The sequence below is a fragment of the Panulirus ornatus genome, chromosome 49 (assembly GCF_036320965.1).
Source record: "Panulirus ornatus isolate Po-2019 chromosome 49, ASM3632096v1, whole genome shotgun sequence".
Classification (NCBI taxonomy): domain Eukaryota; kingdom Metazoa; phylum Arthropoda; class Malacostraca; order Decapoda; family Palinuridae; genus Panulirus; species Panulirus ornatus.
The window spans coordinates 11,896,628-11,919,663 of NC_092272.1; the positions used below are offsets into that span (position 1 = coordinate 11,896,628).

A 23,036-nucleotide genomic window follows, 5' to 3' on the forward strand; every position below is an offset into this window, starting at 1 on the left:
TCAGCTGATAAAGAAGTTCTTAAGTTATTCCTGTTAGTGCTATGATAGGGTTAGTATTGACCGTCAGAGTGGGCAACAGATGAGGGAGATGTAACTGGCAAGCTGAGTTTCATAAGTTTAGAAAGACAGTGGTTTAGTGAAAAAGAAAATCGGGTGCAATATTGTGAAGCCTTGCTTTTCTGCGGTGGGTTTATTTCGACCACTTACCTTGATGGTTTACTGAGAAGTGGGTCTGGATGAACCATCTGTTTGAGTTATCTCAAAGTTTAACAGCAAAATTACATCTAAGATCAAGTCCCCCTGTAAGGCTACGTGGGGCCTCTCTCAGTGTTTCACATACCAGTTTGCTGGAAGCCAAAGAGGAAGGTTTGCTTGTCTCTGCACTGGGAATCTTCGATACTGAGGTTCATTGTCTCATTAAAGCTAGACTTCAATTTTTCGTCATATTCCCTGAGTCTGTCACCCCTAGACTATGGCGAAGCCTTTAGGAAGTAGATTAATCATGCGAAAGTTGAATACGTAATAGGGAGGAAAAAGGAGCGTCATGGACACAAATGGTACTGGATCTCTCTTACCACCATCTTTAGGTCTTCGATCTTTTTATCTAATATGACATCGATGGCACGACGGGTAATGGGAGATAACCCACCATTTACCAAGCTCTCATTAGAGATGGGGGTCCCACCGTTGTAAGGTTCCCCTCCCCCCTCCCCCCGTACAGTACAAATAGGTGATTGAATAGTTGCAAGTGCGAGGTCATCCGTCATTATCTCTACAACTTCTGCCAAGGTACCATTATCAAAGAAGCAATATATCTATCACTGGGAGTTGGTTATGAATGATTTGGAACGTAGATAGACCAGAAGAAGGCGGCCACCTTTCAGCTGTACAAACTTTGCCACATACCAAGAGGATCATGCATATATTTGCACATAGTTACACATATGAATGAAGCAAGAATGAAAGCCATAAAGTTTTCTCATGAAGTCCTCAACTTTCCCCAATGTTAAGGTCATTCTCAAAATCCAATTTGAACATGGCTTTATTAAGGGTAAGAGTCTAAACGTAATTGTGCAACTCCACAGCTCAGGCTAGGCCGACACCAAACTCGTTTGACATGAAGCAGATGGCTGTCTCACTAATGACACTTTTGACAGCCACTCTGGCTACCAGACACTGATGACAGTGGTTCTCATGCTACAAGACTTCCTTAAATCTTAAAGAGAAGGCCGTCTATTGATCCAGTAGACGGTACAATCTTAGGGCGAGAGAAAAGAAGCTTCCATTTTCTGGACCCAAGCAGTTTGGACCATAAGTTCGTCGTCGTGCTTGTCAGTTTATTCTTCTCAAGAGTTTGTTCCAATCCCAAGGGATTGGTTAAAGTTTCCAGTAGCCTTTCTGATAGAATATTAGATTCTTTTTCTTCATGTTCTCACTGATGTTTTTATCTTGACGCCCTGCCTCTAACTCTTGCGTGTATCACGTATTGCAAGCCATGACACCCTCTTTCCACGCATTCTCTCGTTCCAGTCTCTTTTCCATCCTCGCCTTATTATGTCTAATATGTAGCCCATATCTTTTGCTCGCTGATTCTTCATACTAAACCATCATTTCCTAACAATATAGAGGTGTAAGAAATATATATTCACTATATACAGTCTTTAATGAGAGACATTGTGTAGGTCCGTGAAGACTAGAAGCTGAGGATACAGCTGACCAGCTATATTTCTTGCGGTTAAGTTAGGAAGGAAATAGACTATGCAAAGCATGAATCATCGCCTAGCTCACTGCACCTGACCCATTATGGATGGTCGCAGTTCTGTGTTGAAGCAACGCTCATCACTGAACTAACCTCACGAGGGTCATTCACTTAGTGAATAAATGAAATGATAAGATATGACACAACATGAACAATAATGTATTTATATAAAGAATTAATAAATGTTGGTGTGAATCCCTGTAAACCTATGGAGGGAGCAGAGTATTATTTCAAGAAAACCTAAGAATTAAGTTGAGCATCAAAGGAATCGTCTTAGTCAGCGATGTTGACAGAAGGGCGTCTCCTGAAGGGAAAGGACTCCACAGTGAACAGGAGAAGCTGACCTGCTTCTCATCAGCTGTCCTCCTCCTCTGGGAAGGCTGGTGACATCTGTTACTTAGTCGTTATTCTGAAGATGGTCATCTTTGAGACACTGTCTACCTTCTCTTCTTCTTCTCTTCATCGACCTCATCAGCTTCATCGATTTCTTCAACTTCTTCAACTTCCTCAACAACTTCCACAACTTCCTCGACTTCCTCGACTTCTTCAGAGCTTAGATCATCAAGGTCTTCGTCACTGTCCTCATCAGATTCTTCTGAGGACTCGTCACTGTCCTCATCAGATTCTTCTGAAGACTCGAACTCGTCGGAGGCCACCTCACTCAGGAACTCGACCCTCTGTCCGTAGAACTTGAGGAACAGGTCCCTAGCGATGGCAACCTCGTCAGTGTAGTGTGGGGCCTGGGGGAGAGTGGCAGGTTAGGAGCAAAGTCATAAGGGCAAGAGACACTATTGCAAGTCAAAGTGATATCCAGAGAACAAGAGTTTACCAATCATGTACCTGAGGAAGGGCGTCGCTCTCAGGATGGTAACCATCTTCGTCAGCGTCGAAATGAACAGACACTTCCTGTCCAGTTTTGTCTACGAAGGCGAAGGCACCGGTGACCTGAGGATGAAGTGCTGGGTTAGAGATGAAGTGAGAAAGGACTAGACCACATGATTTTTTCATATCAAATCATGGCATGAATAGTAAGCCAAAGGTTAATTTCTGTAATTGTCAAATATTTCACTCATTTTCATTGGCTTATAGAGACACTTTCATATTCTGTTCGCATCACTTTAATAGCAAACTTACTTAGATTTGATTTCTTTTAATGTATCATTTGTTGCCACAGTGTCGCTGGCAATATCTGTTCGCCATCTCACATGTAGTGTTTACCCTCACCAGCCAACTCCTGGACCAGGTCACTGCTCGAATGCATCTTAGCTCACCCAGATCACCCACCTTCAACACCACTACCGCTGTATTCCATCATTTGCCTTAAACTCAGCCTCCGACAACATCCATTACTCTCCTCACACATCTCACATCAGTAACCTGTCTTGCCTCAGCTGCTGACTACCTCACCCGAACTCCACTCATCGGAGCCTCACCTTGACTCATCTTTCTGTTCACCGGTCTCACGCGAGCCCCTGTGCCCACCACCCACACCAGACTCACCTTGCCAAAGGCGTCCCTCTCCTCCGCCCGCTCTTGCTGCGGGAGGGAGAAGGAGAACACGTAGGTGCCGTCGGGGTTGTGGGAGACTTCATGATGGTTTTGCCTGAAGGTGGAAAGCAACGGCACGTCGTCCAGGTCATCTGTTGGGAGCGCAGCGGCTGAAGACACCCCCATCAGTAACATGAACCCTACCTGAAGAAAACATTCTGTATTATTCTCGATACTATCTGGGACCTTATCTTTATCTTTATACTGATAAACGTTTATACTAACAAATCTAGTGTAAAAAAAATTTCAGTATTCGATTAGACTTTGACCTACAAAATAAGGTAAAGATTGAATTTGTACCTTTCTATAAGATGATGATTCCTGTGCATTCACTAATGCTTGCTACTGCCACAAAATGACTTGGTTCAAGGAATTGAATGTAGGAACGTGATGGAAGACTTACCAGGAAAGAGACGGCGTGGATAACTTTATAAGCCATAGTTGAAGTCTCCGAGTCTCTATACTGTTGCAGTAGTGTTACAACGGCTAGGCTGAGCACAACACTTGTCCTTTAGGAGTTTCGCCGGTACACTGTCCGCTACACCTTCTCGTAGTCCCACCTGAACCACAACTTGTGAATAATGCTGGATTGCCTGAGTTTATATTGGATCGCGCTTAAGGGAGGCGACTGCCTTTCACGGCTCCAGCAGCCTCTCTCACTCAACAGGACCTTGAGAGGTCAAGCTTGCACTGGAGAAAAAAAAGAGAATGTCAGGTTTAGTAGTGTAGAGAACCATTAGCTATATCCTATATGTCGCTAACTATAACCTATAATGGTTTGCGAAATACAGGAGTGTATGTCAAAGTGAAACAGCTGCAGGAAAGAATATGATAAAGGTATCTCCATTACTGTTTTGTTTCGTTATCCAGCAAAATGCTTTCATCGGGAAACGTTTTCTTTTTCTGAACTGAATACTGTACATTGCTTAATAAATGATTACATGCATATTAAGCTTGAGTTTTTGCCTCAGGTCCCTCCATATGTCGTCAGCAGCCCGGGTGAAGGGCAGTTAAGGATCAGGTTAGGACAAGTTTGCCACAGACTGGAGACAAGATCAGCGAGGTATGTATGGACGAACTCCACAGTGGACAAGCTTATCCTTGACTCCCTCGCATGTAGGTCACCAACCCCATGTTGCCACTCGCATACTGTAGAACTCATTATGTTGCCGTCAGTACATTGTGGGGCCCCTCATATTACCAACAATACATGGGGAGCTTTTCGTATTACCACTATACACTGTGGGATTCATATTACCATTAGTACACTGTGGGATTCATATTACAAGTACACTGTGGGATTCATGTTACCACTAGTACACTGTGGGATTCATGTTACCACTATACACTGTGGGATTCATATTACCACTATACACTGTGGGATTCATATTACCACTATACACTGTGGGATTCATATTACCACTAGTACACTATAGGACTCCTCATGTTACCACTAGTACACTATAGGACTCCTCATGTTACCACCAGTACACTGTAGGACTCCTCATGTTACCACTAGTACACTGTAGGACTCCTCATGTTACCACCAGTACACTGTAGGACTCCTCAGTCCTCCTGATTCATGAAGCTTGGTGTCCTTGAACTCTCTTGTGCAGACAGTGGTCATTTCTCTCTATCGGTCTATCACATCTCAGAGAGGAGGTTATCAAAGCCAACCAGACACTGTGGGTAGGGTATGTGGAGTGAGATGGCCAGCGGACTAACAGCTTTTAATATAATTCAAGCACGTTCCTGGTAACCAAATTATCTGACTTAACTAAAAGATGAATCTACACTCAATAATATCTATGACTTTGGTATAAAAAATTATCACCTGTCCATCGATCTAAATATTTCTTTTGGGAGAGACAACTAATATATTAGTTAATGACACCTCAATATTTTCTGGATTTAGATAAACAACAAATCCAGAAGTTATCATAACTGGAGCTTAGATATAATGCAAATTGGTTTGATGTTGATTCTTACATAGAGATTAATGGAGTAGCGATGCCTGTGAGACCAACCTCGACAAAAGATATTCCTCTGTTACCATGGAAGGTTGTGTTTTGGAGCATTGCCCTGTAAAGATTAATCGAGCATCATATAGAAGATACGATGGTCATATATTCAAATGCTGGTCGAAAGCATTTCTAACTTGAAGTCAAAACAATCAAACATTGTCTTGATTTTTCATTATCACGAAAGTAATCATCGTTTAACATCTCTATGTACAGAAATCCAACACATACAGGACTTAGTACTGAATATTTCATGTTATATTCCCTGCAATATAAATTTCTGAAATGAAAGTCTTTATAGCGCATACTACCTCTGTCCAGATTTCATATCATTTGATAGAATTAAAACTATCTTATCTAATGTTTTGTCACAACTCATTTCTAGTGTAGCCCTTTATCAAGACAATAAGCAGTTTCTAGATATCATATACCAAACTGCTAACTCAGTTATGCTATACCCAAGAGGTCAAATATGTCACATTTTGATATTATGATTATTCACGTGAGAAGATTATCAAGTTATCAGAGGTGTTTAGCAAACATTATCTTAAACTGACTTTGGATTCATTTCTTGAGTCATTCTCTCTTTAAACATCATATGAGGGTACATGTTTCCAAGATCTGTTCACTTTTGACGTCATTAAGTTGATAAGTTACTTGAGAGTTATGATCGAGTTACTTCTTACTTTACTTTCTTTAATCCTGAACAAAATAATCTTTCCAATCTTTCCCCACAACTAAGATCCCTCATTTATTTCTGGTACATACTTTGCTGCTCTCCTCTGGACCTTCTTTATCAGTTCTTCATGCATCTTGTGTTCATTGATTTAACTTTAGAAGCGTATTCTAGCCTTGGCCTAATCCGTGAATAACATTATTTGCGCTTCCCTAGTGAAAAGGATTCTAAGCATTTCTCTACATCTACCTCTGTCCTATATTCTTCCCACACGAAGCTCTATATTTCTATTCTTTTCTTTCACCACATGAAGCCTCGAAAGGAGCCATTGAGCTGATGGTGTCGCATTCCATTTACAGATCTGTCCTCCTTGACATAGTTCCTCACTCTTGTCACCCTCTTGCACTGACCCAGCGAATGGATCTGACCCGAACCATAGATGGTCACCTCAAGATACCCTGTCGTGAATGGTTGAGTCATATCATATGTTCATGCACCAGTCTCAAGTATCTATTATCAAAGTAAACTCTACGTCATATTGGCAGATTTCAGTTAGCCTCTAATAAAAGAAAGAAATCACAGCGATCTTTTTTTCATACGCCAGTTCGTAATGCATGACGTATAACATGGACTTACTCGCAGTTATATAAATTGTAACTAAAAATGCATATCGTGGTAAGTATATCTCTACACCGACCATATAGAAAGAGTCATCTCTTTTTTTTTTCCTTTACTTTCTAGCAGGACACTTTGCCCGCCACCATCCTACCGAGCTCACGTGAAAGGCAGACCCACTCCTAGATACGACCCAGCCACCCAATATATACTCGGCCGTCCAGCGTCGTTTATAGAGTTGTAGCTCAGGAAGGACTACGAGAGGGTGTGGACGGTGGTGTGTCTGACGATTCTCATAAAGGGCAAGTGTTGTGCTCAGCACCAGGCCGTTGTAACACTCCTTGAAGAGGTACAAGACACTGGAGACTTCAACCATGACATATAAAGTGATCCACGCCATCTCTGTCTGGTGAGTAGGATTAGGAGTTCCTCTGCTCAATTTCTGAACATGATAAGTTACTCTAGGATCATAACAGACAAAGTTCACTGGTTGAACATTGTGTTCATTATAACAGAGATCATAATTAACTTCTTGAATACCTCGTACATTCTTTGGTGAGACATATGAAGTACAACAATTTTATGAAATCTTTCAGTAAAAAGTGTATAAACACTGACATCAGCACAATATATGCAATCTAATCGTTGTTGTTGTCTTCTTTAGATAGGGTTAATTCACCTGATGGGGGCGTCCTCAGCCGCTGCGCTCCCAACAGATGACCTGGACGACGTGCCGCTGCTCTCCACCTTCAGGCAAAACCATCATGACGTCTCCCACAACCCCGACGGCACCTACGTGTTCTCCTTCTCCCTCCCGCAGCAAGAGCGGGCGGAGGAGAGAGACGCCTTTGGCAAGGTGAGTCTGGGGTGGGTGGTGGGCACAGGGAAGCCGACGGTAAGGGTTGGGTCTGGGGTGGGTGACGGGTACAGAGACATCATGGTTAGACATTATGGTTAGATGAAGGGATGAAGGACCTGTAGGCACTATGAGAGGGTGGCGTAAATGGATGGAGTTCAGTTGATGTGTGAAAATGTTGAGGTAAAGTAGACTATAATGGATGTGGTAGGACAGTAGCGATGTTAATGGAGGTTGAGGTTAAAGATAACGATAGGATACAACAGCAGCAGTATAGAGCTCTTGCATCAGTTCAACTGGTGCAGGAGTTAACTGGTGAGGTGAACATTACAAAAATAATGGACAGACACTGCCGAAAATACTGTGACACCAGCAGATTACATTCAAAGGAACAAGTAAATTGTATTCAATACGTTTTTGACTTATTCCTTAAGTTGAATGAAATCATATGGTCTAGTCTTTAGACTAATTTCGTCCCTGAACCCAGCACTTCATCCTCAGGTCACCGGTGCCTTCGCCTTCGTAGACAAAACGGGACAGGAAGTGTCTGTTCATTTCGACGCTGACGAAGATGGTTACCATCCTGAGAGCGACGCCCTTCCTCAGGTACATGATTGGTAAACTCTTGTTCTCTGGATATCACTTTGACTTGCAATAGTGTCTCTTGCCCTTATGACTGTGCCCTTAACCTGCCACTCTCCCCCAGGCCCCACACTACACTGACGAGGTTGCCATCGCTAGGGACCTGTTCCTCAAGTTCTACGGACAGAGGGTCGAGTTCCTGAGTGAGGTGGCCTCCGACGAGTTCGAGTCTTCAGAGGAATCTGATGAGGACAGTGACGAGTCCTCAGAAGAATCTGATGAGGACAGTGACGAAGACCTTGATGATCTGAAGCTCTGAAGAAGTCGAGGAAGTCGAGGAAGTTGTTGAGGAAGTTGAAGAAGTTGAAGAAATCGATGAAGTTGATGAAGTTGAGGAGATCAATGAAGAGAGGAAGAAGAAAAGGTAGACGAACGAGCCCTGGAGTAGCGACTAAGATCCGGTTGTTGCCAGCTGCCCCACAGTGAGGATGAAAGAGTAAATGGGAAACAGGCCAGCGTCTCCGGGTCACTGTGAAGCCCTTCCATTTAGGACACGCCCTTCCACCAGCAGTCTGTACAACTCTGGCCTACCTCCTGCAGCAGCGGTTGGGTTGGAGACACTCTGGGTCAGCTGTTTCCTTTGATGTTCAACACATTCCATGGCTTTACCGGAGGTAGTCTAATACTGTCTCCAATTTCACACAGGACTTCGTATCCAACTGTATTTATTCTGCATACAAATACATCATCTCATACTCATATTGTGGCATAACTTTTTATTTCATTTATTCACCAAGTGAATAAACCTCGTCATGTTAATGCAGTGAAAAATCTTACTTGATCACAACTGCTACTGTTCGTGGTAAGTCTAGGATCAGTCAGTGTGGCATCATACAATCTTTGTCTTTCACAGTCTTTCGGGGAGAGACCAAATAGTACAAAGAAATACAAGAGGATCGCAAACCATAAGAGACCACTGGATCCTTTGAGGCTGTTTATGATAATGGAGATTATCAGAAACACAAAGTTTGATCTCGTAAGGGCATAAAAGCAAACAGTTGACTTATGCAGAAACACCTGTAAACTTTGTAGCTACGGAAGCTGAAATAATGTCAGTCAAGGACTTAAAGGATTCGTCAATTCTGATTTCAAACATTTCTCTTATTTTGTTTAAGTATGTTAAAAGTCTTATAGAAGAATCAGTATTTTGGTTCAGTTAAAGGTAAACGCTTCGCTAATGAATTTTTATTTGTTATTGCGAATGATATCAGACTGATCAATCCGTAGATAGCTTCTTAGATCAAAAACTATCAAGCCCTTTCATGATATTGGATTAATCTATCAAATCACTTCCCTGCCTTCTCTTTTCTACGTGAGAAACTTTAGGTAGTCTAGACTCACTCAATGAATTCTCAGCCCTGGAATCATCTTGGTAGCCTCTATTGTAGTCTCCCTGTTCTCTCTAAGCTTACTGTCAGGTTGAGAGACCATAATTAGATACATTGTTCAAAGTGATGACGAACCAGTGAACTGTAAGGAGTGAGCATTACTTTCCCTTTCTTGAGATCGAATCCCTTTATGTAAAGCCTAAAACACTGTTCTCCTTCGTGACTACCTCCACACACCAGCTCCTTGACTCTAACTCATCGGATGTTATTACAACTAGGTCTTTTTTCCTCACTTATGTCCTATAACTCAACAGAGTTCATCAAGTCCTTTCGTACGTGTTGGCGACACCTAGCTGGCTTATCCGAGACATTCTTTATAGGTCAGGTTCTGGGTGGTGTGTCCCAGACATCCTTCAGGGAACAGGACCTAGCTGGTATGTACCATACATTCTACAAGGGTCAGGTCCTGGTTGGTATGACCTAGATATCCTCCGTGGGTCGGGTCCTGTCTGGTGTGTCCCAGACATGCTTCAAGGGTCGGGTCCTGGCTGGTATGTACCATACATCCTGCAATGGTCGGGTCCTGGTTGGTATGACCTAGATATCCTGCGTGGGTCGGGGCCTGGCTGGTGTGTGCCAGACATCCTTCAAGAGTCGGGTCCTGGCTGGTGTGTCCCAGACATCCTACAGGGAACAGGTCCTGGCTGGTATGTACCATACATTCTACAAGGGTCAGGTCCTGGTTGGTATGACCTAGATATCCTGCGTGGGTCGGGTCCTGTTTGGTGTGTCCCAGACATGCTTCAAGGGTCGGGTCCTGGCTGGTATGCACCATACATCCTGCAAGGGTCGGGTCCTGGTTGGTATGACCTAGATATCCTGCGTGGGTCGGGTCCTGGCTGGTGTGTCCCAGACATCCTTCAGGGAACAGGACCTGGCTGGTATGTACCATACATTCTACAAGGGTCAGGTCCTGGTTGGTATGACCTAGATATCCTGCGTGGGTCGGGTTCTGGCTGTTGTGTCCCAGACATCCTTCAGGGAACAAGTCCTGGCTGGTATGTACCATACATCCTACAAGGGTCGGGTCCTGGTTGGTATGACCTAGATATCCTGCGTGGGTCGGGTCCTGGCTGGTGTGTGCCAGACATCCTTCATGGGTCGGGTCCTAGCTGGTGTGTCCCAGACATCATGAACGAGTTAAGACTTGACTTATCAGCATGGGGCTCAGGGTAGAGGTGAGTGGCACACTCATAGGTACTGACAACTGTCTGGTTTTGATTAATGATGTCAGTGTTGGCAGGTGGCAGACTGATAAAAAGGTCATTCATACGAGGAAATACTCAAATGACGTCACCATGTGGTTCATTGGGCCATATAATGCACTGGAAGCAACTTGAAACAAATGACCCAGATTTTTTCGGAAGAAAGGGACAGATTTGTCCTCCTTCAACACAGTTCTCGTCTCTCCTCATCCTGAGGCTGGTCTGCCAACTGGATCTGACCCAGCCTTCTGGATGAAAGTTGCATGGTGAGGCCATAGGATGAGTGATCAAACCCTCTCATATGTTCCTTGAAAAAGCTTCCCCAATATTCCCTTCAGACGAAGAGATGATATTATTATTTCATCATCTAATGAAGTGAAGGTATAAGAACTTTGATCTCTATTTTGATGTAATCCGTAACTGTTTTTCCTTTACTTATGGTACGTAGTTTCTTTTATTGTATTATGAATTGTATCTAAAACCACAAAGAGCAATGTCAACAATATTCCAGGGTGATTGAATACTTCTCTCCTCCTTTTCCAGCCACGATCATCGCCCCTCAAGGTCATGTTCAAGGATGGGAGGCTTCGGGCGGCGTGAGAGGCAGCCCCAGCTCCCAGATATGACTTGCTGACCCACTATGTATGCTCGAGCCTCCATCATCGCGCACAGGCTGTGGCTCAGGAGGGAGGACGAGAGAGTGTTCAGAAAGCTGGCGTAGCTGACGATATTCGCAAAGGACAAGTGTTGTGCTCAGCCTGGCCGTTGTAACACTCCAGCAGCAGTACAGCAAATAGGGAGACTTCAACAGTGACCTACAAAGTGATCCTCGCCGTCGCGCTCTTAGTGAGGACGGAAAAAGACGCACTTAAATAGCAAGAAATTAACTTCACAATAAAGTATTTGAACAACTTAATGAAGAGTATATTCATCAGTCAGGCATGTGTCTATGTTATTCAATCATTAACTTAGCTATAAAACAATGTAAGGTTATATAACAGTCATCCCACACCGGACAATAGTCAACATATATCGTAGTATAATTCTTATCATCTCGTTGCCTTCTCAGGTAGGATTTATGGCCCTGATGGGGATGTCCTCAGTAGCTGTGCTCCTGGCAGATGACCTGGACGACGTGCCGTTGCTTTCCACCTTCAGGTAAGACTAACATGACGTCTCCCACAACACCGACGGCACCTGCGTGTTCTCCTTCTCCCTCCCGCAGCAAGAGCGGGCGGAGGAGAGAGACGCCGACGGCAAGGTGGGTTGGGTTTGGTGGTGGGTACATGGACCCCCCACGGAAAGGTGGGTTTGGGGTTTGTGGTAGGTACAGGGACGACTAGGGCAAGGGGGTCTATGTTTTGGTGGTGGAGGAAAGGCAGCCGACGTCAAGATAAATCAGAGTAGCGGTGGCATTAATGGGTGGAGACTCGGGTGAGGTGAGCAGACAGAAAACAGTCGAAGTGCAAAAAAAAAAGAAGCTGTTAATGTCTGTAGCGCCGTGAAGAAGTTAGAGGAGGAACTGAATGTTGCTGAAGACTAGAGTCAAGATTAGTGAAAACAAAGAATAGCAGAAGTGCTGAGGATGGGTTGAAATAGGTGGGTGAATCGATCCTCCACAGACGAACATCGGATGATAACCAGATGACGAAAAGCAGAATATATCTAGAGGAACCAACATGTACATTTGTGAATGCTTAGAATCTTAGCTAGTTATAGGCGTTTACCTCATTGCAATTATCATAATAACAAACATTGACGGTCAAAGTAAGCATTCTTAGCAAACCAGTTCATAATGACTAGTCTCTCACTCCGCGTCGACAGCCTTCCCAGTCTCTCACTCCTCCAGCCATCCCAGTCTCTCACTCCATCTCTGATCATACCAGTCTCTCACTTCACGTCCCCAGCCACAACAGTCTCTCATTCTATGTCCCCAGCCACACTAGTCTCTCATTCCACGTGCCCAACCACTCCAGTCTCTCACTCCACGTCTCCGCCCACGCCAGTCTCTCATTCCACGTCCCCAGCTAAACTAGTCTCTCACTCCACGTCTCTGGCCACTCCAGACTCTCACGCCATGTCCCCAGCCACACCAGTCTCACACTCTACGTCCCTGGCCACACCAGTCTCACACTCCACGTCTCTGGCCACACCAGTCTCACACTCCACGTACCTGGCCACACCCAGTCTAAACTCAGCTGTCCTCCCTCATATCATCTGCTCCTTCACCTTGGAAGATAATGTTGGACAGGAAGTGTTTGTCTACTTCGAATCCGACGACGAAGGTTATCGTCCTGAGAGCGATGGTAGCCTCCCACAGGTAGGCTGCCACATAGAAAAATGTAATAGTTCGATAGTCATGACAAGTTCTCTCACCCTTGTGAATGGCCCCCACTCTCATCTGCCTCTCTCCCTCACACCCCGCAGTACAACGAAGACGATGCTGTCGCTAGGGATGTGTTCTTCAAGTTCTACAGACACAGGACCGAGTTCCTGAGGGACGCGTGGCCTCCGATGAGGACGAGTTTTTCAGAAAAATCTAATGAGGATGAAGATGAGGAGAATGAGGAAGACCCTGATAACCACTGAAAAAGATGTGGAGGTTGATGATGCGTACAGAAGGTAGACAATATCACCAAGATGAACGGTCCAGGAATAGTGACCAAGCACCATCTGTCACCAGCCACCCCAAGCGAGGAGGACACAGCAAATGGCAAGCAGGCCAGCCTCTCCCGCTCCATTGTGGAGTCCTTCCCCTTCAGGAGACGCCCTCTACCAGCAGTCAGCAGAACTCTCGTCTGCCTCCTGAAGCAGGGGATGCTCCTGCCCTGGGGACAGGTTGGTTCAGCTGTTGATTTTGATGCTCAACTTAAACCTTGACTTTACCTGAAATGATCTGAAGCTATTTCCAGTTTCATAGGACAGTTTATATCGATTCTGTTCATTACAAATGTACACCTAAATATATATGTAGATATATGTATATATATCCATAGAGTTGTGCGCAGGAGGATGGATGTGCTGGAAATGAGATGTTTGAGGACAATGTGTTGGGTGAGGCGGTTTGATCGAGTAAGTAACGTAAGGGTAAGAGAGATGTGTGGAAATAAAAAGAGCGTGGTTGAGAGAGCAGAAGAGGATGTTTTGAAATGGTTTGGGCACATGGAGAGAATGAGTGAGGAAAGATTGACCAAGAGGATATATGTGTCGGAGGTGGAGGGAACGAGGAGAAGTGGGAGACCAAATTGGAGGTGGAAAGATGGAGTGAAAAAGATTTTGTGTGATCGGGGCCTGAGCATGCATATATATATATATATATATATATATATATATATATATATATATATATATATATATATATATATATATATATATATATATATATATATATATATATATATATATATATATATATATATATATATATATATATATATATATATATATATATATATTTCTACGACACGCGAGGAATACGTGGGAAGTATTCTTTCACCCCTATCCCCAGGGATAATATACATATATATATACATATACACACACACACACATACACACACATACGCACATACACACACACACACACACATACATATATATACATATGAAAAATGTAAGAAACAATTTAGAAAACAAACTTTTAGCTTGAAATGAATGAAAAAATGAATGTCACATAATGGTTCAACCTCTGGCTATGGAAAAGGAAATGTACAATTTATTCACACAAACGTCAATAGCAGTTCTCATCAATTTCACCACTGTATCAATAAGCTTCAATGTCTAAGCTACATTTTTCTCCAACTTCACTATTTTCTTGTCAAAAACACCATGCATGAAAACTATCACTCCAGTAACACAACTATAAACATTTACTTCCCCTTTAAGAGGGGACGGGAGCGGGGGGCCGGAAATCCTCCCCTCCTTGTATTAACTTTCTAAAATGGGAAACAGAAGAAGGAGTCACGCGGGGAGTGATCATCCTCCTCGAAGGCTCAGAGTGGGGTGCCTAAATGTGTGTGGATGTAACCAAGATGTGAAAAAAGGAGAGATAGGTAGTATGTTTGAGGAAAGGAACCTGGATGTTTTGGCTCTGAGTGAAACGAAGCTCAAGGGTAAAGGGGAAGAGTGGTTTGGAAATGTCTGGGGAGTGAAGTCAGGGGTTAGTGAGAGGACAAGAGCAAGGGAAGGAGTAGCAATACTCCTGAAACAGGAGTTGTGGGAGTATGTGATAGAATGTAAGAAAGTAAATTCTCGATTAATATGGGTAAAATTGAAAGTTGATGGAGAGAGGTGGGTGATTATTGGTGCATATGCACCTGGGCATGAGAAGAAAGATCATGAGAGGCAAGTGTTTTGGGAGCAGCTGAATGAGTGTGTTAGCGGTTTTGATGCACGAGACCGGGTTATAGTGATGGGTGATTTGAATGCAAAGGTGAGTAATGTGGCAGTTGAGGGAATAATTGGTATGCATGGGGTGTTCAGTGTTGTAAATGGAAATGGTGAAGAGCTTGTAGATTTATGTGCTGAAAAAGGACTGATGATTGGGAATACCTGGTTTAAAAAGCGAGATATACATAAGTATACTTATGTAAGCAGGAGAGATGGCCAGAGAGCGTTATTGGATTACGTGTTAATTGACAGGCGTGCGAAAGAGAGACTTTTGGATGTTAATGTGCTGAGAGGTGCAACTGGAGGGATGTCTGATCATTATCTTGTGGAGGCTAAGGTGAAGATTAGTATGGGTTTTCAGAAAAGAGGAGTGAATGTTGGGGTGAAGAAGGTGGTGAGAGTAAGTGAGCTTGGGAAGGAGACCTGTGTGGGGAAGTACCAGGAGAGACTGTGTACAGAATGGAAAAAGGTGAGAACAATGGAAGTAAGGGGAGTGGGGGAGGAATGGGATGTATTTAGGGAATCAGTGATGGATTGCGCAAAAGATGCTTGTGGCATGAGAAGAGTGGGAGGTGGGCTGTTTAGAAAGGGTAGTGAGTGGTGGGATGAAGAAGTAAGAGTATTAGTGAAAGAGAAGAGAGAGGCATTTGGACGATTTTTGCAGGGAAAAAATGCAATTGAGTGGGAGAAGTATAAAAGAAAGAGACAGGAGGTCAAGAGAAAGGTGCAAGAGGTGAAAAAAAGGGCAAATGAGAGTTGGGGTGAGAGACTATCAGTAAATTTTAGGGAGAATAAAAAGATGTTCTGGAAGGAGGTAAATAGGGTGCGTAAGACAAGGGAGCAAATGGGAACTTCAGTGAAGGGCGTAAATGGGGAGGTGATAACAAGTAGCGGTGATGTGAGAAGGAGATGGAATGAGTATTTTGAAGGTTTGTTGAATGTGTCTGATGACAGAGTGGCAGATATAGGGTGTTTTGGTCGAGGTGGTGTGCAAAGTGAGAGGGTTAGGGAAAATGATTTGGTAAACAGAGAAGAGGTAGTAAAAGCTTTGCGGAAGATGAAAGCCGGCAAGGCAGCAGGTTTGGATGGTATTGCAGTGGAATTTATTAAAAAAGGGGGTGACTGTATTGTTGACTGGTTGGTAAGGTTATTTAATGTATGTATGACTCATGGTGAGGTGCCTGAGGATTGGCGGAATGCGTGCATAGTGCCATTGTACAAAGGCAAAGGGGATAAGAGTGAGTGCTCAAATTACAGAGGTATAAGTTTGTTGAGTATTCCTGGTAAACTATATGGGAGGGTATTGATTGAGAGGGTGAAGGCATGTACAGAGCATCAGATTGGGGAAGAGCAGTGCGGTTTCAGAAGTGGTAGAGGATGTGTGGATCAGGTGTTTGCTTTGAAGAATGTATGTGAGAAATACTTAGAAAAGCAAATGGATTTGTATGTAGCATTTATGGATCTGGAGAAGGCATATGATAGAGTTGATAGAGATGCTCTGTGGAAGGTATTAAGAATATATGGTGTGGGAGGCAAGTTGTTAGAAGCAGTGAAAAGTTTTTATCGAGGATGTAAGGCATGTGTACGTGTAGGAAGAGAGGAAAGTGATTGGTTCTCAGTGAATGTAGGTTTGCGGCAGGGGTGTGTGATGTCTCCATGGTTGTTTAATTTGTTTATGGATGGGGTTGTTAGGGAGGTAAATGCAAGAGTCCTGGAAAGAGGGGCAAGTATGAAGTCTGTTGGGGATGAGAGAGCTTGGGAAGTGAGTCAGTTGTTGTTCGCTGATGATACAGCGCTGGTGGCTGATTCATGTGAGAAACTGCAGAAGCTGGTGACTGAGTTTGGTAAAGTGTGTGGAAGAAGAAAGTTAAGAGTAAATGTGAATAAGAGCAAGGTTATTAGGTACAGTAGGGTTGAGGGTCAAGTCAATTGGGAGGTGAGTTTGAATGGAGAAAAACTGGAGGAAGTGAAGTGTTTTAGATATCTGGGAGTGGATCTGTCAGCGGATGGAACCATGGAAGCGGAAGTGGATCATAGGGTGGGGGAGGGGGCGAAAATTTTGGGAGCCTTGAAAAATGTGTGGAAGTCGAGAACATTATCTCGGAAAGCAAAAATGGGTATGTTTGAAGGAATAGTGGTTCCAACAATGTTGTATGGTTGCGAGGCGTGGGCTATGGATAGAGTTGTGCGCAGGAGGATGGATGTGCTGGAAATGAGATGTTTGAGGACAATGTGTGGTGTGAGGTGGTTTGATCGAGTAAGTAACGTAAGGGTAAGAGAGATGTGTGGAAATAAAAAGAGCGTGGTTGAGAGAGCAGAAGAGGGTGTTTTGAAATGGTTTGGGCACATGGAGAGAATGAGTGAGGAAAGATTGACCAAGAGGATATATGTGTCGGAGGTGGAGGGAACGAGGAGAAGAGGGAGACCAAATTGGAGGTGGAAAGATGGAGTGAAAAAGATTTTGTGTGATCGGGGCCTGAACATGCAGGAGGGTGAAAGGAGGGCAAGGAATAGAGTGAATTGGAGCGATGTGGTATACAGGGGTTGACGTGCTGTCAGTGGATTGAATCAAGGCATGTGAAGCGTCTGGGGTAAACCATGGAAAGCTGTGTAGGTATGTATATTTGCGTGTGTGGACGTGTGTATGTACGTGTGTATGGGGGTTGGGCCATTTCTTTCGTCTGTTTCCTCGCGCTACCTCGCAAACGCGGGAGACAGCGACAAAGTATAAAAAAAAAAAAAAAAAAAAAATATATATATATATATATATATATATATATATATATATATATATATATATATATATATATATATATATATATATATATATATATATATATATATATATATATATATATATATATATATATATATATATATATATATATATATATATATATATATATATATATATATTATATATATATATATATATTATATATATATATATATATATATATATATATACATATATATATATATATATATATATATATTTTTTTTTTTTTTTTTTTTTTTTTTTATACTTTGTCGCTGTCTCCCGCGTTTGCGAGGTAGCGCAAGGAAACAGACGAAAGAAATGGCCCAACCCCCCCCATACACATGTACATACACACGTCCACACACGCAAATATACATACCTACACAGCTTTCCATGGTTTACCCCAGACGCTTCACATGCCTTGATTCAATCCACTGACAGCACGTCAACCCCTGTATACCACATCGCTCCAATTCACTCTATTCCTTGCCCTCCTTTCACCCTCCTGCATGTTCAGGCCCCGATCACACAAAATCCTTTTCACTCCATCTTTCCACCTCCAATTTGGTCTCCCTCTTCTCCTCGTTCCCTCCACCTCCGACACATATATCCTCTTGGTCAATCTTTCCTCACTCATTCTCTCCATGTGCCCAAACCACTTCAAAACACCCTCTTCTGCTCTCTCAACCACGCTCTTTTTATTTCCACACATCTCTCTTACCCTTACGTTACTTACTCGATCAAACCACCTCACACCACACATTGTCCTCAAACATCTCATTTCCAGCACATCCATCCTCCTACGCACAACTCTATCCATAGCCCACGCCTCGCAACCATACAACATTGCTGGAACCACTATTCCTTCAAACATACCCATTTTTGCTTTCCGGGATAATGTTCTCGACTTCCACACATTTTTCAAGGCTCCCAAAATTTTCGCCCCCTCCCCCACCCTATGATCCACTTCCGCTTCCATGGTTCCATCCGCTGACAGATCCACTCCCAGATATCTAAAACACTTCACTTCCTCCAGCCTCTCACCATTCAAACTCACCTCCCAATTGACTTGACCCTCAACCCTACTGTACCTAATAACCTTGCTCTTATTGACATTTACTCTTAACTTTCTTCTTCCACACACTTTACCAAACTCCGTCACCAGCTTCTGCAGTTTCTCACATGAATCCGCCACCAGCGCTGTATCATCAGCGAACAACAACTGACTCACTTCCCAAGCTCTCTCATCCCCAACAGACTTCATACTTGCCCCTCTTTCCAAAACTCTTGCATTTACCTCCCTAACAACCCCATCCATAAACAAATTAAACAACCATGGAGACATCACACACCCCTGCCGCAAACCTACATTCACTGAGAACCAATCACTTTCCTCTCTTCCTACACGTACACATGCCTTACATCCTCGATAAAAACTTTTCACTGCTTCTAACAACTTTCCTCCCACACCATATATTCTTAATACCTTCCACAGAGCATCTCTATCAACTCTATCATATGCCTTCTCCAGATCCATAAATATATATATATATATACATATATATATATATATATATATATATATATATATATATATATATGTATATATATTATATATATATATATATATATATATATATATATATATATATATATATATATATATATATATATATATATATATATATATATATATATATATATATATATATATATATATATATATATATATATATATATATGATTCATGTGAGAAACTGCAGAAGCTGGTGACTGAGTTTGGTAAAGTGTGTGGAAGAAGAAAGTTAAGAGTAAATGTGAATAAGAGCAAGGTTATTAGGTACAGTAGGGTTGAGGGTCAAGTCAATTGGGAGGTGAGTTTGAATGGAGAAAAACTGGAGGAAGTGAAGTGTTTTAGATATCTGGGAGTGGATCTGGCAGCGGATGGAACCATGGAAGCGGAAGTGGATCATAGGGTGGGGGAGGGGGCGAAAATTCTGGGGGCCTTGAAGAATGTGTGGAAGTCGAGAACATTATCTCGGAAAGCAAAAATGAGTATGTTTGAAGGAATAGTGGTTCCAACAATGTTGTATGGTTGCGAGGCGTGGGCTATGGATAGAGTTGTGCGCAGGAGGATGGATGTGCTGGAAATGAGATGTTTGAGGACAATGTGTGGTGTGAGGTGGTTTGATCGAGTGAGTAACGTAAGGGTAAGAGAGATGTGTGGAAATAAAAAGAGCGTGGTTGAGAGAGCAGAAGAGGGTGTTTTGAAGTGGTTTGGGCACATGGAGAGAATGAGTGAGGAAAGATTGACCAAGAGGATATATGTGTCGGAGGTGGAGGGAACGAGGAGAAGAGGGAGACCAAATTGGAGGTGGAAAGATGGAGTGAAAAAGATTTTGTGTGATCGGGGCCTGAACATGCAGGAGGGTGAAAGGAGGGCAAGGAATAGAGTGAATTGGAGCGATGTGGTATATCGGGGTTGACGTGCTGTCAGTGGATTGAATCAGGGCATGTGAAGCGTCTGGGGTAAACCATGGAAAGCTGTGTAGGTATGTATATTTGCGTGTGTGGACGTATGTATATACATGTGTATGGGGGGGGGGGGTTGGGCCATTTCTTTCGCCTGTTTCCTTGCGCTACCTCGCAAACGCGGGAGACAGCGACAAAGTATAATAAAAAATAATAAAATATATATATATATATATATATATATATATATATATATATATATTCCCGTAACACACAAATAGTAATCACAGACACACATACAAACACATACACACACACATATGCTTTCAGTCACATATTATTTCAATAGTGAGAGATCAAGAGGTCGTACTGGAGAAAATGATCAGGTGCAGGTAGTGAGGGAAGGAAAGCGTATGTAGCAAGGAGCCAAGAATGACGCCAAAGACGGGAAGATCAAATGCAGACGAAGGTAACCTGAGCAGGGCATAGCAGCTATTTGTCTACGAGAAAGGAGCAACTTGGCTCAGTTGAGTGAGAAGTGATTGAAGAAATATCACTGCACAATGTGACAGCTCTGGCAAGTTTGGAGTAACGCCCTGGGCTCTGTTACGTTAGGAGTAACAGATCCAGTTTTGCGGGAATACTGACCCTCAGCATTATGGGGGAGAAAGAGAGAAATAGAGGCCACTGACCCCTAACCCGAACGTGGACGTGTGGGAGCTGAGTTGAGAAATTGGGCCATATCAAAGTTGCATTATCTAGATGATTCCCACGAACCAGATGAACCACACAGTGTTATACCTTTGTCCTACACAAGCCAATATATCTAAAACAACTACTCCAACCACGACAGACATGTTAGGTTGTGCCTCGTGATGTGGGAGAAAATTGAAATGAGGAAAAAACGTTAGGACGAGGAGGAGGAAGCAGTGTCACCAGTTCACCCGTCCTTCTGGAATGAGCGAATGCAAGACGTAACTCGAGACGAGCAACAGTAAAATGTGGGCCAGACGAGCCTCCTCAAATGTATGAAAAATCCCTCCGGTGGAATGTGTGAGTTTGTATGATCCAAGGAGCAGACAGAAACAGTTGACAAGGAGGGATGAGAGAGATGTATTTGTGAACGATTCTTTCGCAGTTAACGTAAAGAATGAGCATCGGGAATGTCTGACGAGATGTTAGATGGCGCTTCTGTTTGTGGGATAAAGTTGTAGTTTAGTAATGTAGAACTTAATATCAGACTGTCATTGCTTGTACAGTGGTATATATTCATGGCAGGACTCGCCATACATGCCCATGTGTGGCAGGAAGCTAACTCTGCCATACATAACCCCATGGCAACCTATCGCTCTTTGAGTAATTACTTCTATACACTGGCTTTCCTCTCACACAATCCTTTGACCTATGTTAAGCTAACCTAACCTACCTAACGAGCTATGGCAGCTCAGAATCATCAATAAGAATACATATAATTCGTAAATGTCTAATATGATTAAGTACAAACATTCATTCATTACACAGACATACGTCTCATAATCGTCGTTTGGTATATCTTCTTTTATATGAATGGAATCATATGTGTTTCTTACGAAACAAGTGAGTCAAAGACTTCCTTGTCTACCGCTTTCCCCAGTCTGGTCTGTCCACAAGACACCACCTGAAGGAGGGGAAGAAGACGCGGGCGGCGTGAAAGGCAGTCAGATCCCGGATGCGACCCGTCGACCTGTTATATAAACTCAGACATTCCGGGATTATTTACGAGTTGCGGTGCAGGAGGGCCTACGAGAGGGTGTCCTGGACGGCAGCGAGTCTAACGATATTCATAAAGGACAAGTGTTGTGCTGAGCCTGGCCGTTGGAACACTCTGCAGCAGTACAGTGTTGAGGAGACTTCAACCATGGCTTATAAAGTGATCCAAGTTGTCTCCCTCATTGTGAGTGGGGGAACTGTGCTACTTTTGTTACTGCTGTACTCTGTCCTCTTGTTGACTAGCTTCTGTACTGTTATGGGGCAGCTTCTGTACTGTTATGGGGCAGCTTACGTACTGTTATGGGGCAGCTTCTGTATTGTTTTGGGGCAGCTTCTGTACTGTTATGGGGCAGCTTCTGTACTGTTATGGGGCAGCTTCTGTGCTGTTATGGGGCAGCTTCTGTACTGTTATGGGGCAGCTTCTGTACTGTTATAGGGCAGCTTCTGTACTGTTATGGGGCAGCTTCTGTACTGTTATGGGGCAGCTTCTGTACTGTTATGGGGCAGCTTCTGTATTGTTATGGGGCAGCTTCTGTATTGTTATGGGGCAGCTTCTGTAGTGTTATGGGGCAGCTTCTGTACTGTTATGGGGCAGCTTCTGTACTGTTATGGGGCAGCTTTTGTACTGTTATGGGGCAGCTTCTGTATTGTTATGGGGCAGCTTCTGTAGTGTTATGGGGCAGCTTCTGTACTGTTATGGGGCAGCTTCTGTACTGTTATGGGGCAGCTTTTGTACTGTTATGGGGCAGCTTCTGTACTGTTATGGGGCAGCTTCTGTACTGTTATGGGGCAGCTTCTGTAGTGTTATGGGGCAGCTTCTGTACTGTTATGGGGCAGCTTCTGTACTGTTATGGGGCAGCTTCTGTACTGTTATGGGGCAGCTTCTGTACTGTTATGGGGCAGCTTCTGTACTGTTATGGGGCAGCTTCTGTACTGTTATGGGGCAGCTTCTGTAC

At 43.3% G+C, this 23,036-nt stretch overlaps 2 protein-coding genes across 2 annotated transcripts; one reads left to right on the forward strand and one right to left on the reverse strand.

Annotated features, from left to right (window-relative positions):
• Positions 1 to 1,630: 1,630 nt before the first annotated feature.
• On the reverse strand, positions 1,631 to 3,877 carry LOC139764274 (uncharacterized). The gene is made up of 4 exons (XM_071690760.1): positions 3,711 to 3,877; positions 3,260 to 3,451; positions 2,600 to 2,704; positions 1,631 to 2,499 (listed from the first exon to the last, which is right to left on the reverse strand). The coding sequence occupies exons 1-4, from the start codon at positions 3,744 to 3,746 to the stop codon at positions 2,197 to 2,199; spliced, it is 636 nt and encodes a 211-aa protein (XP_071546861.1). The 5' UTR covers positions 3,747 to 3,877; the 3' UTR covers positions 1,631 to 2,196.
• Positions 3,878 to 7,288: 3,411 nt separating this feature from the next.
• Positions 7,289 to 8,818, forward strand: LOC139764275 (pupal cuticle protein Edg-78E-like). Its single transcript, XM_071690761.1, has 3 exons — positions 7,289 to 7,475; positions 7,977 to 8,081; positions 8,182 to 8,818. The coding sequence occupies exons 1-3, from the start codon at positions 7,302 to 7,304 to the stop codon at positions 8,374 to 8,376; spliced, it is 474 nt and encodes a 157-aa protein (XP_071546862.1). The 5' UTR covers positions 7,289 to 7,301; the 3' UTR covers positions 8,377 to 8,818.
• The last annotated feature ends 14,218 nt before the right edge of the window (positions 8,819 to 23,036 follow it).